At 41.7% G+C, this 11,843-nt stretch overlaps 1 protein-coding gene across 1 annotated transcript; it reads right to left on the bottom strand.

Annotated features, from left to right (window-relative positions):
• Positions 1–2,965: 2,965 nt before the first annotated feature.
• On the bottom strand, positions 2,966–11,259 carry CCNG1 (cyclin G1). The gene is made up of 7 exons (XM_084637687.1): positions 11,109–11,259; positions 9,980–10,243; positions 8,700–8,956; positions 7,593–7,671; positions 7,401–7,499; positions 6,315–6,509; positions 2,966–4,682 (listed from the first exon to the last, which is right to left on the bottom strand). The coding sequence occupies exons 2-6, from the start codon at positions 10,241–10,243 to the stop codon at positions 6,318–6,320; spliced, it is 891 nt and encodes a 296-aa protein (XP_084493813.1). The 5' UTR covers positions 11,109–11,259; the 3' UTR covers positions 2,966–4,682; positions 6,315–6,317.
• Between the last annotated feature and the right edge of the window lie 584 nt (positions 11,260–11,843).

Below are 11,843 nucleotides of genomic sequence, written 5' to 3'. Positions count from 1 at the left end.
GAAGAGTAAATTCACTGGGCAAATAATTCCTCCTTTATTTTGAATAGATTTCATGCTAAACTTGTTTCCCAGTACCATCTTTGTGTACTAGCATTAGTAATTCAGCAGAGCTGTGGGAATAGAGTTTATTAGCTAGCAAGTGCTGAATCAGCACAATTTTTTGTTTAACTCTTTGTTTTTAACTTTTGTTTTATTCTCTATCCCTTTTTCAATGATTCCTAACATCCTGTTTGCTTTTTTGACTGCTACTGCACGCTGTGTGGATGTCTTCAGAGACCTATCCACAATGACTCCAAGATCTCTTTCCTGATTAGCTGTAGCTAAATTAGCCCCCATTATATTGTATGTATAGTTGAGGTTATTTTTTCCAATGTGCATTACTTTACATTTATCCACATTAAATTTAATTTGCCATTTTGTTGCCCAATCACTTACTTTTGTGAAATCTTTTTGAAGTTCTTCACAGTCTGCTTTGGTCTTAACTATGTTGAGCAGCTTAGTATCACCTGCAAACTTTGCCACTTCATTGTTTAACCCTTTCTCCAGATCATTTATGAGTAAACTGAATAGGATTGGTCCTAGGACTCACCCTTTGTCCCTGTCCTTTAAATAGTTCTCAATCCAGGAAAGGATCTTCCCTCTTATTCCATGACTCCTTAATTTACTTAAGAGCCTTTGGTGAATGACCTTGTCAAAGGTCTTCTGGAAATCTGAGTACACTATGCCTACGTTTGTTGGCCCCTTCAAAGAACTCTAATAGATTAGTAAGACATGATCTCCCTTTACAGAAACCATGTTGACTTTTGTGTAACAATTTATGTTCTGCTATGTGTCTGACAATTTTATTCTTTACTGTTGTTTCAATTAATTTGCCCGGTACTGACTTTAGACTTACCAGTCTAATTACCAGGATCACCACTAGAACCCTTTTTAAATATTGGTGTTACATTAGCTGTCTTCCAGCCATTGGATACAGAAGCTGATTTAAAAGGACAGGTTACAAACCATAGTTTACAGTTTTGCAATTTCACATTTGAGTTCTTTCAGAACTCTTGGGTGAATGCCAGCTGGTCCCAGTGACTTGTTACTGTTAAGTTTATCAATTAGTTCCAAAACCTCTAGTGACACTTCAGTCTGTGACAATTCCTCAGATTTGTCACCTACAAAAGATGGCTCAGGTTTGGGAATCTCCCTAATATCCTCAGCCATAAAGACCGAAGCAAAGAATTCATTTAGTTTCTCTGCAATGACTTTGTCTTTAAGTGCTCCTTTTGTATCTTGATCATCCAGGGGCCCCATTGGTTGTTTAGCAGACTTTCTGCTTCTGATGTACTTAAACATTTTATTACCTTTTGAGTTTTTTGGCTAGCTGTTCTTCAAACTTTTTTGGCTTTTTTTACTGTATTTAATTTGGTAGTGTTTATGCTCCTTTCTATTTACCTCACTAGGATCTAGTCCAGTTGGCATCCGGTATCAAGTGGAGTGCCCCAAGGGTCAGTCCTCGGTCCGGTTTTGTTCAATATCTTCATTAATGGTCTGGAGGATGATGTGAACTGCCCCCTCAGCAAGTTTGCAGATGACACTAAACTGGGAGGAGAGGTAGATATGCTGGAGGGTAGGGATAGGATATAGAGGGACCTAGACAAATTAGAGGATTGGGCCAAAAGAAATCTGATGAGGTTCAACAAGGACAAGTGCAGAGTCCACTTAAGACAGAAGAACCCCCTGCACTGCTACAGACCAGGGACCGAATGAGTTGGCAGCAGTTCTGCAGAAAAGGACCTAGGGGGTCACAGTGGACAAGAAGCTGCTGTTGCCAAGAAAGTCAATGGTATTTTGGGTTGTATAAGTAGGGGCATTGCCAGCAGATCAAGGGATGTGATCGTTCCCCTCTACTTGACATTGGTGTGGCCTCATCTGGAGTACTGTGTCCAGTTTTGGGCCCTGCCCTACAAGAAGGATGTGGAAAAATTGGAAAATGTCCAGCAGAGGGCAACAAAAATGATTAGGGGACTGGAACACATGAGTTATGAGGAGAGGCTGAGGGAACTGGGAATGTTTAGTCTACGGAAGAGAAGAATGAGGGGGGATTTGATAGCTGCTTTCAACTACCTGAAAGGGGGTCCCAAAGAGGATGGATATAGACTGTTCTCAGTGGTAGCAGATGACAGAATGAAGAGTAATGGTCTCAAGTTGCAGTGGGGGAGGTTTAGGTTCGATATTAGGGAAAACTTTTTCACTCAGAGGGTGGTGAAACACTGGAATGGGTTACCTAGGGAGGTGGCAGAATCTCCTTCCTTAGAAGTTTTTAAGGTGAGGCTTGACAAAGCCCTGGCTGGGATGATTTAGTTGGGAATTGGTCCTGCTTTGAGGTCCTCCCGTGGTCCCTTCCAATCCTGATTTTCTATGATCTGACTTCCACTTTTTAAAAAATGCCTTTTTATTTCTCACTGCTTCTTTTAGGTGGTTGTTGTCATATTCAAAATTGGAGTCTCTCAGTAGATGGTACCTAAGGTTTGTTTTTGTAATGAAAACAATAAAGCACATAGGAACATGTAGCCTACTAGTAAATAGTGCAGTGTCAGTGCTGCAGCCACTATGGACTTAGCCTGACTTTTTCTAAAGTGTATGGTAATCCTATTTCAGCTAGGTCTCCTGCTTTGACATTTAAAGTCTAACTAGAAAGGGGAAATGAAAACCAACCCTATCATCTGTACATACAGTAAATCTTGCTAGGTTTGTGAGTCTTAAGTGTCACATGTAAAAAATTTTCCTTAGTAAGTTGACAGCTGCTTTAAGATAAATGACAATGTGATCTCTACAATAACTCTTAAACTGTTGGTGCAAGTTTACTTTAAGAACATTTGGAAGTTTAATTACTGTTCTGTGAACAGTAGTGAAGAAACTCTGATAGAGTTTTGTAACAGGTATTGGGAAGAGGGTCAAAAGGACAATTACGCATACCTGCATTTCAATACATTTTATTGAAAGGTACATTCTTTAATGAATACTGAGACATTGTTACTTCTAAGAATGGCACAGTGCATCTTCAGCAGTTGCATTCAACGTGCATAGCATGTCCGATCCTTTGCTTACTTTTCACCAGTTAGCAGTGGTAATTACATACAGCATACCTATCTGCACGGTCAAGGCTAGTAACATTCATCTATAAGTTCATAGTAGAATTTTTTCCCCCTTAAGTTGTTCACTACTTAGCAGTAGTTTAAAGTGCTCTGTAGGAAGTTTGACTATGCTTTACTACATTAGAAGGAGGGTGTGGAATATCCCCCCCAAAATCAATGTTGGCCTTTGGAAAATAGATGTTTGTGTACCAGCCCCACATTTTATTTAATTATTCACAGTTCTTTTCTCCCACTGCCCAAATTAGTTAAGAGTGCATGCAGGAGTTCTTAATGATTGACCAATAAGAGGTTCCATTGCAATGTGATGTAAAGCATTCAGAGCTCACTACCTACATCCCAACTTGAGCCATTCATTTCATGAACTACAACACTGCAGCTTTACTTGCTCTTAGGCATCCCCTTTCTGAACATCTTTAGAGGGTACTACCTCATGTTTGACCTTCCTCTACTGATGAAGAGCTAGCATTGACACATAAGGTTTAGGTCTTTCAGGGACAAACCAAGAATGAAGTAGCAGAGCCAATTCAGAACTCAAAATTAGAGGTATAGATACAGTTTCCTATTGGGCAACAAAAGCTGATGATCATCTTACATTATGGTGGTACTTGCACAATTTCTATTGAGGGCATGCAAACTGCACCTGTGTAATAATCAGAATTTGTCCCCTTGTCTGTAAGTGACCCTAGGGAAAAAGCTATTGTCAGGCTCTGACTTTAGACAGAAATAGCAAAGTAGCAGTTTTACGGACATTGCAAACTGATATAGGGTGCAGTTTGCTTGTTAAGCCATGCTTTCAATCTCCACCATTCAAAGTTCACAAAATTATACTTTTCACAAAATGAGGGTAGAAGGATGGCCAAGTTCAATAATGATGCAGAGTAACAACTGCAGGCTTTCCCAGCATTTCTCTGATTTGTATTTTATCATCTTAGCCAGAGTTCTTAACTCTGCACTGCATCAAAGGACCAATGCCTTGTGCAGGAGAACATGGCTACTCAAAACATGACAATACAAAACATTTGACTTAGGTAACTGCATCCCAGAGACTATTCAGTGCAGTATCAGGGAGATTTGTCTGAGACAATTTGGTAGCCTCAGCAGTCCTGAAGCACATTATGCCTCCTATGTTCCACGTACAAGTTTTAGGAGGTGGAGAATCAAATTGCATGAAGTAATCCAACTAAACAGCCACAGTTGCAGTAAGCCAAAGTTAAACTACACTAGCTGTTCTATCAGTTAACTACCAAGTTGTCTGAGGCTATTCACTACTATAAACAGCATGATACTTTACTGTTATACATATGTATATTTCATTCATCCTTCAGGAATTATTTACTACTTATTACTCCTGTAGTCAGCACCAATTCAACTGCATTTGCTGGAAAGGTCTATTAAAGAAACCTTCTGGATGTTTCAGTTTTCCAAGAGTTGAACTTCAGATGCTAGAACAGCTGCTATGTTTTAGGCTTCAGTTTTCAATTCCACAGCCAAATACTGTAAACCAGCCTTCAGGACAGTCATTTTTCCATTTTAAGATTCCTGTGCAGACAGTATAAGAGACATTAAGTTAACTAAACAGCTGTTTCTACAAATGGCTATGTGCTGTACAAATATAGTACAGTAAGACAATTTCTGCCCCTGAAAGTAGAAAGAGGATGGGGTAGGGGGGAAAAAAAAGGATATTTTGGGGAAGAGACAGTTAATGGCTGTCCCTGTCCCCCCCCCCAAACAAAAAAACACACAACACACCACAGCAACTCAGCAATGAATGTTAGTTGGGTAATAGGCTAAAACAATAACTAACTTTTGTCCCGCTTAGACTCCCCACCCCAGAAATTTCAGGCCTTTAAAGTTTGTTTCAGCAAGACGAGTTTACCATACATTGGTTAGATACTGGCAGTGTTCCAATAAAATGTTTTAAAACAACTTGTTTAATCAATGCACAGGACAAAGTTAGAGGCTAGTTTTGCCAGACAGTTTAAACATGGTTAAGCTTAATGTAGATACAATAGAACCTCAGAGTTATGACCTCAGGAATGGAGGTTGTTCGTAACTCTGAAGCGTTTAACTCTGAACAAAACGTTATGGTTGTCCTTTCAAAAGTTCACAACTGAACATTAACTTACAGCTTTGAAACTTTATGCAGAAGAAAAATGCTGCTTTTAACTATCTTAAATTAAGTGAAACAAGCACAGAAACAGTTTCCTTACCTAGTCAAATCTGTTTTTTTTTTTTTTTTAATACACTGCCTTGACTTTTTAGCAGTTTACATTTAACACAATTCTGTACTGTACAATATTTGATTTTTTCCCCAATCTCTGCTGCCTGACTGCATATTTTCAGGTCCAAATGAAGTGTGGGTTGACCGGTCAGTTTGTAACTCTGGTGTTTGTAACTGAATTTCTAATGTAGAGCCTTTGGAAGTGTGAGGGGAACCAATGTCTTTACACATTAAATACCCGATCAACTGAAGTAGTATGTATTTTTGTTGGAAAATCATTGTTTGATATCAGCTTTGTAGACTTCTATGACGAGTATCTCAGAATCTGTATTGCATGGCCTGTATGCATGTTAGGAACATTGTCCTAGGACTTCAGGACAACCAGAAACTTGTTACAGGCAAGCCAATTTCAGTAACTTGGTGTCTGGAGGACGAGCTAACGAACCTTCACTTTAATTTTTGGTGCACTGATTGACACATTGGACCTGCTGCTCAAGTATAGACACTCTTCCTCCTTTCCTTTTAAGCATCAGAATGTGAAGCAGGGTAACAACCTGGCATCTGTGTCGCATCCCACCACTTGCTCTACTCACCTAGCTGTGCTCCAGACTTCAGTGAGAGAGATTCAAGTGGCGGACACCAGAGTATGGGAAAGAACTGGTACTCTGCTTACAGGAGACATTAGGAGGGTTGCCAGTTTGTATTTTCAGACTCAGGCATTAGTGTTGATGCACCTAAAGGTCAGCAGACTGTGTCCAATTTAATCAAAACATTTCAAGTGGCCTGTCAATTCTTGAAGAGTTGCTTTGTTTGAGAACTAAGTTGAATATCTAGGCTGTGCCTAGGGGGCTGAAGAAGCCTCCAGTCTAGTAAGCATGAAGAAAGTTTTAGTGGTTTAAGGATTCCTGTTTGTGCACAAATCTAAGTTGAAAGCAGTGAAAGAAACTTACCTGTTACGAGCCAGTCTCTGGGATTGTGGGGAGGTGTGAGATTCTGTAGTAGCTATGCTTCAGCTGCCGTGCTGTACGTCCTGACACAATCCACTTCAGCTTCTGAACGTTTGGTTTTGAACACTTGCTTGATGAGTATTCTGCAAGGCACTTTAATACCAGCTCCTTCCAGAAAGTTAGGTCTCTGCTATTTGTCTGAATGAAGAAAGGTTGAAGCTAGAATTAGACACCCATTTCCCAGTTGTAATCCACCCCCACCACCTACAAGTGTGCTAAATTAAGAAAGGCCTTGTACCATATGCTAATTGGGGGAGGTATGAAGGGGACAAGCGTGGGCACCAATGGACTCCCAAAGGCCCTTAGTTCTTAAAAGGTTCCCCCAGCTTCCACTGAAGGAGCCTTGCTGTTCCCCCCACACTACCCCTGACCTGGAGACTAGTATCAGTGTACCCCAGCACATGAGTTTTTTTTATCCTCAGTCAAGGATCAACCAGAACTAGCCTCCATTTCTTATGCTATTGCAGCTTCTGCAACTGTTTAAGTTGAAACATTGCTCTTTAAAAAAAAAAAAAGAAAAAAAAAGAAAAAAAAAAACTACACGAGCTTGGACAAAATACTCCACGTTACTTTTGTGATTTACTGTGCACCTCCAACAGAAAGGACTAGTTTTTCCCTTGTGACAAGTTTCACAATAGTTCCACAGAATGACACCATATAAGTTGTGGATTACAGTAATAGTCAAGTTGAGCAGAAACCTGATTTGTCAGTCTTCCTTCACTGTTTATTTACATCATGGATACTGTGAGGCACTGTTGTGCCCTTTCATGTGACTGGCTCATAGGGGGATGAATGCTGAATAAAAGTTACAAGCAAGTTTTTCAAAACTCCATCAGGGAGAAAAAAAAGTCAACTCCAATTTATCAGTTCAAGTAAAGAATTACTCCATTTTTAACAGTAGCAAACCAGAATCCTTTCTTTGGAGGAGCCTTCAAGACAAGGAGAATTATGTTCAACAACCTAATGTTAAACTTGTTCAGAGGCTCTACACTTAGTTGTTGTTAGGGTCATTTCCTCCCCATGACCTACCTTGGAATGTATTTGAAGGCATTCTATTGCCTCCTTCAATTCTAGCAGTTTCTTTTCTTCAATCTCTAGTGCCAATATAGATAATGCCAAAACAGAAGGCTAAGGGAAACAGAAAGTAAACGTCAATACTGACAGCCAAGCCTGTTAAGCTTCAGTAAACTCAGTGCACTTATGTTATTAAAAACCACTTACTTTGGCTTTAGAGAACATGATTCTGCAGTGACATGCCTTAAGCTGGGCTTCAAGTCTCTCAAAATTAAGATGCTTTCTCCTGTAAAAGAATGGTATTAAGAGTTTAGTATATAAAAATCAGATCAAGACTGCAACAGCCTTAGAAATTTGCTGAGTGTTTAAATACAAAATTACTCAAACATTCTCTTGGATACAGTTTAAAGGGCTCCATCAGTTTCAGAAGTGTTTGTGAAAGAAGAATGACAGGCTTCTTTTAAATTCAGAGGTGTTAGGTATGTCTACACTTAAACCACTACAGCAGTGCTGCTGCTGCAATTCAGTGTATACAGTAACCTATGCCAGTTGCAGGGGTTCTCCTGTCAGCGTAGGTGATCCACCTCCCCCCTTCTGCTGTCAACACCAGGGGTTAGGTTGGCATAGCTACATTCAGGGTGTAGAGTTTTCACACCTGAGAGACGTAGGTATGCCAATGTAAGTTCCCAGTGTGGACTGCCCTAGGACTCAGTTTTTGTACTATAAAATTAAGTGTTGCAGCTTAATGTGCTATTTCTTTGTTTTATGCATAGATATTTTTCTATATACATTTGCAAGACTGGCAACATGGTAAAGTTAAAGTAGTTTTGCCTTTATATCCCTGGTTGTTCTGACCCAGCTAAGGGGTATTACAGGTTTGATGTGCTTACAATATTTGTTGACCAAGCAAGTTTTGATCTTGAAGTAACCAAGGACATTCATGAACCAGTTCTCTTTACAGAGAAGACGTTTTGAAAGACTATCGGCCAGACGCTACTGCTGCTTGATCAGCAATGCATTAACCTGCACCTGTTCAGCAAGGCTGTTTCCCCGATCTAAAACTATGCTCTGGGTCATTTTTATTCTAGCTGTAAACAATGTTGTCACTGAAGTTGGAAAAAGCTCTGTTCATCAGAGCACAGTATCAATCCACAGGAATTCATATCAGCCACTTTTTACTTGTTCGTAACTGTTTGCATTCTCACTTTTGATTTAAATTGTATACATGAAAATAGATTACTTGAACGATTTTCCCCACCAGCCCTTTCCAGTGGGCAGTGAAGCTTCAAAGTCATGGTGAAATAGTTGTTTTACCTTTCACAAGGTAAATTCTCATGGATGAGCAAGTGATAGAGTTGTAGAAACTGAAAGGCAGTTGTAGCTTTGATTCTCCAGTATAGCTTCTCTAACACAATTTTCTCCATTCTCATCATGTCAGATACAGTGAACCTATACTGGCTTATTCGAATTAAGTCAGTGGCTAAGGGAATGTTTCTTTCTTCTTCTTCTGTTGCTTTCACAGCCAGGTAGAAGCAGCTTAGTCCAACACAGCCTAAGTGTTTAGGCTGCACCTAAAAGAGAGAGATCAAGTTTCTTATTATAATGAAAGCATTTTATAGTAAGTCAGAAAAAACAAACATGTATTCAGCTAAATTAGATGTTAGGCTCCTTTTTAAGACAAGCTCTGAAGGTAGCAATCCGCATCCATGCACTAGGATATCAGATGCCCAAAATTACTTATCACTCTGCCTTGGAGGAGAAATAATAATAATCTAACTTCAGTGCACATTTCTTTCAAAACACTGAAAGAAACTGGCATGTGCTCAGAAGCGAGTGTGCTTAGTCCTTTTTTAATCTGATGGGGTTGGAATATGCATGGTCTCCAACTGTGGTATGCTTAAACTGCCTTAAGACTGAGTTGGAACATTTTAAATCGCTTACTTTTGATTATTATACAAGTATCTTTGATTACTTTTATTGCTGATAGCATATACAATGGCATAATGAGATCCTTCGGTCACTCTGCAATTATAGGAGTACTCTTCAGTCCCCAAAACTATTGAAACTCTCAGTGCGACCTACATCTGAAGTCTGTTGAGCACCTGGCATTTTGGACAAGAACCTTACAGATCTAGAGTAGTAAGATAAAAAATAGCTTACAGGAATGTACATCTTATATTGAAAGGAGTAAGAAAGCCTGTGTACAAAAGAGCAAGAGTAGTTTATTGTTTAAGACTAACCAGAGATGTGAAACTGACGTGTCTGCACAAATTGAGACATAGGCCTCACCTACATCCGAAAATTAAGTAGACTTAACTACATCACTAAGGGGTGTGAAAAATCCCCCCCCCACACCAAAAAACACCATAGTTAAACTGACCAAACCCTGGTATAGACAAGCCCACAGGCTGTGTCTTCACTTGGAATAAAGGTGTTCTTAACCAGAGTTAAAATCTTATTGAAGACAAGACTATGTAGTTTTCACATAGGTGGTTACATTAAAGGCTATGAAGCCTAGCTAACATTTTTTTTTCTTAAGTGAAGGCAAGGCCATAGAAAGTTAGTGCATTAGAGCTTATGTTTCCAAAGCATACCTTCATTTTTGACAGAAACCGGTCTAAGAAATTAACGGCTAAGGAAAATGTTTCTGTATTGAAGCCAAAGAATTGAGTTAAGCTGAGGAGATCTTTTACTTCAAAGTCTCGCAACCTTGCAGTCATTCGGAGGCCATTGTCATGAGCAGTTTCAATTAGTCTCAGGCCAGAAGCCTTTGGCTGATATCTTAACTCTTGTTCCAACAGAGCACTGAGCTGGTATAGCAATTCCTGAGCTTCAGTTGTTACAAGCATTTCAATCATCTGTAATGAGAGAAAAATACTTAATGCAAGACGCTACTAAGAAAAGTCCCAAAATGTCTTTATGGTACGCTGGGGAGTTACAGATTTGCCCCAACATCAATCAGTGGCAAAGATGCTCTTTCAATTACACAAAAGCTCTTCAACGTTCATAACGTTAGCTCGAGCTCCTTAGCTTTATAGAGACTCTCTCCATTGTTCTGGACTGACATTTTCTGCTGTTATATTTCTGAACGTAGACTTTTGATTTTAACAGTACACATTTTACAGAAGATTATTATTATTTCTGGATTTGGGTGGCCTTGTGTGATGGCCAGCAAGCAGCCTTCCCCTTTAGGTTACACCCTGAAACGCCCACATTATACAGGAATCTGGGCTGGCATTTTATGTATGCAAGGAACCCAAACTCAAGTTCAGAAGCATTCCGCCGAGAGAGAGAGAGATGTCAGCACTTTGCAGACAGCTGAGCTGGAGCGCTGACTGAAGAGCACAGACACATTGCACACGCGTCAGCTGCCCGAGCCCCTCCAGTCACTCGGCACCTCCCCCTCCACAGGGACATGCCTGGGCTTGTCCGCCCCGCTGGGGAGAAAGGGGACTCGGGCTTATAGACCCCGAGACACGATCTGAGTGCGGGCGGGGGCTTCAAGTCCTCCCCCTCCCAGCAACTGTAGCCCCAAGCTGTACCACCACAGACCGGCTGGGTCATGGGGCAGAGAACCGACCGCCCAGCCTGGAGCCCCTGGTCCCCCAAACCCCCACGCGACCTGCCCAAGACTGGATCCTCCCACCTCCCCCAGCCCACACCCAGAAACGATCGATCCCCGCAGCCAAACCCGCACCCGACATTCCCCCGCCGACCCCTTACCGTGTGACGGGGGCGGGCACCTCACGGCTAACTACTTATAAAACGTTACTTAAAACCCCAGAGTGGTTAAAAAATAAATAACCGCGCGACGCCACGCAGAGCCGGCCCGAGACCCCACTGCGGCGGCGCCTGCCCCACCACCCTCCGACCCCAGCCCTTATGTAGCGAGGGGAGGACGAGTCCCGCCCCTGCTCGCCTCCGGTTGGCTGCTTCAGGGGCTGATCCACCAGCCAGTCGGCCAATCAAGACGCTGACTGAGAGGGAGGGCGAGGCTGGAGTTTACCGGCCTCTGAAGAAGCCTCGGCGGTCGGGAAGGGGAGGACTCAGTGATCCTTAGCGCCGCCTGGCTTGGTCGGTAGGGGGCAGAGGCAGCTCCTAGCACCATGGAAATGTCAGACTGATGCCTGGAAGCAGCTGATGAAGTAGCCAATGGCACCTTGCTTCCCTCCTGCCTAGAGTCCCTGGCTTCTGGGCGCTTTTCTGCTCGGGCTGTGCCAGGAGTCAAATGGCCCACAAGCCATCATGAGCCCTGGAGGGCTAGAATCTGAATCTTTCCAGCACCACCAAATAAGTCTGCTGGCTCCTCTTTGTGTGTTTTTAAGTCCCATAAGCTTTCCCCAATCTGGATACCATTTGACAGAGGGATTCTTTCGGCTGGCACCTTTTACATATTTCTCCAGCTACCCAACAGCTGATGCTCTGGCTTCAATCATCTTGTAGGGTCCTGATGTTTCC

Source organism: Lepidochelys olivacea (assembly GCF_965140295.1).
Source record: "Lepidochelys olivacea isolate rLepOli2 genome assembly, chromosome: 8".
NCBI lineage: Eukaryota > Metazoa > Chordata > Testudines > Cheloniidae > Lepidochelys > Lepidochelys olivacea.
This window is presented reverse-complemented; position numbering and strand designations above follow the sequence as displayed.

What these genes read in the sequence shown, in the direction of transcription:
- CCNG1 (XM_084637687.1), bottom strand. Translation starts at nt 10,243, where the DNA reads ATGATTGAAATGCTTGTAACAACTGAAGCTCAGGAATTGCTATACCAG. An exon ending in GGTTTCTGTCAAAAATGAAG is followed by an intron (nt 8,957 to 9,979) that starts GTATGCTTTGGA and finishes TCTCTCTTTTAG; the next exon opens with GTGCAGCCTAAACACTTAGG. An exon ending in TCATGTTCTCTAAAGCCAAA is followed by an intron (nt 7,500 to 7,592) that starts GTAAGTGGTTTT and finishes TGTTTCCCTTAG; the next exon opens with CCTTCTGTTTTGGCATTATC.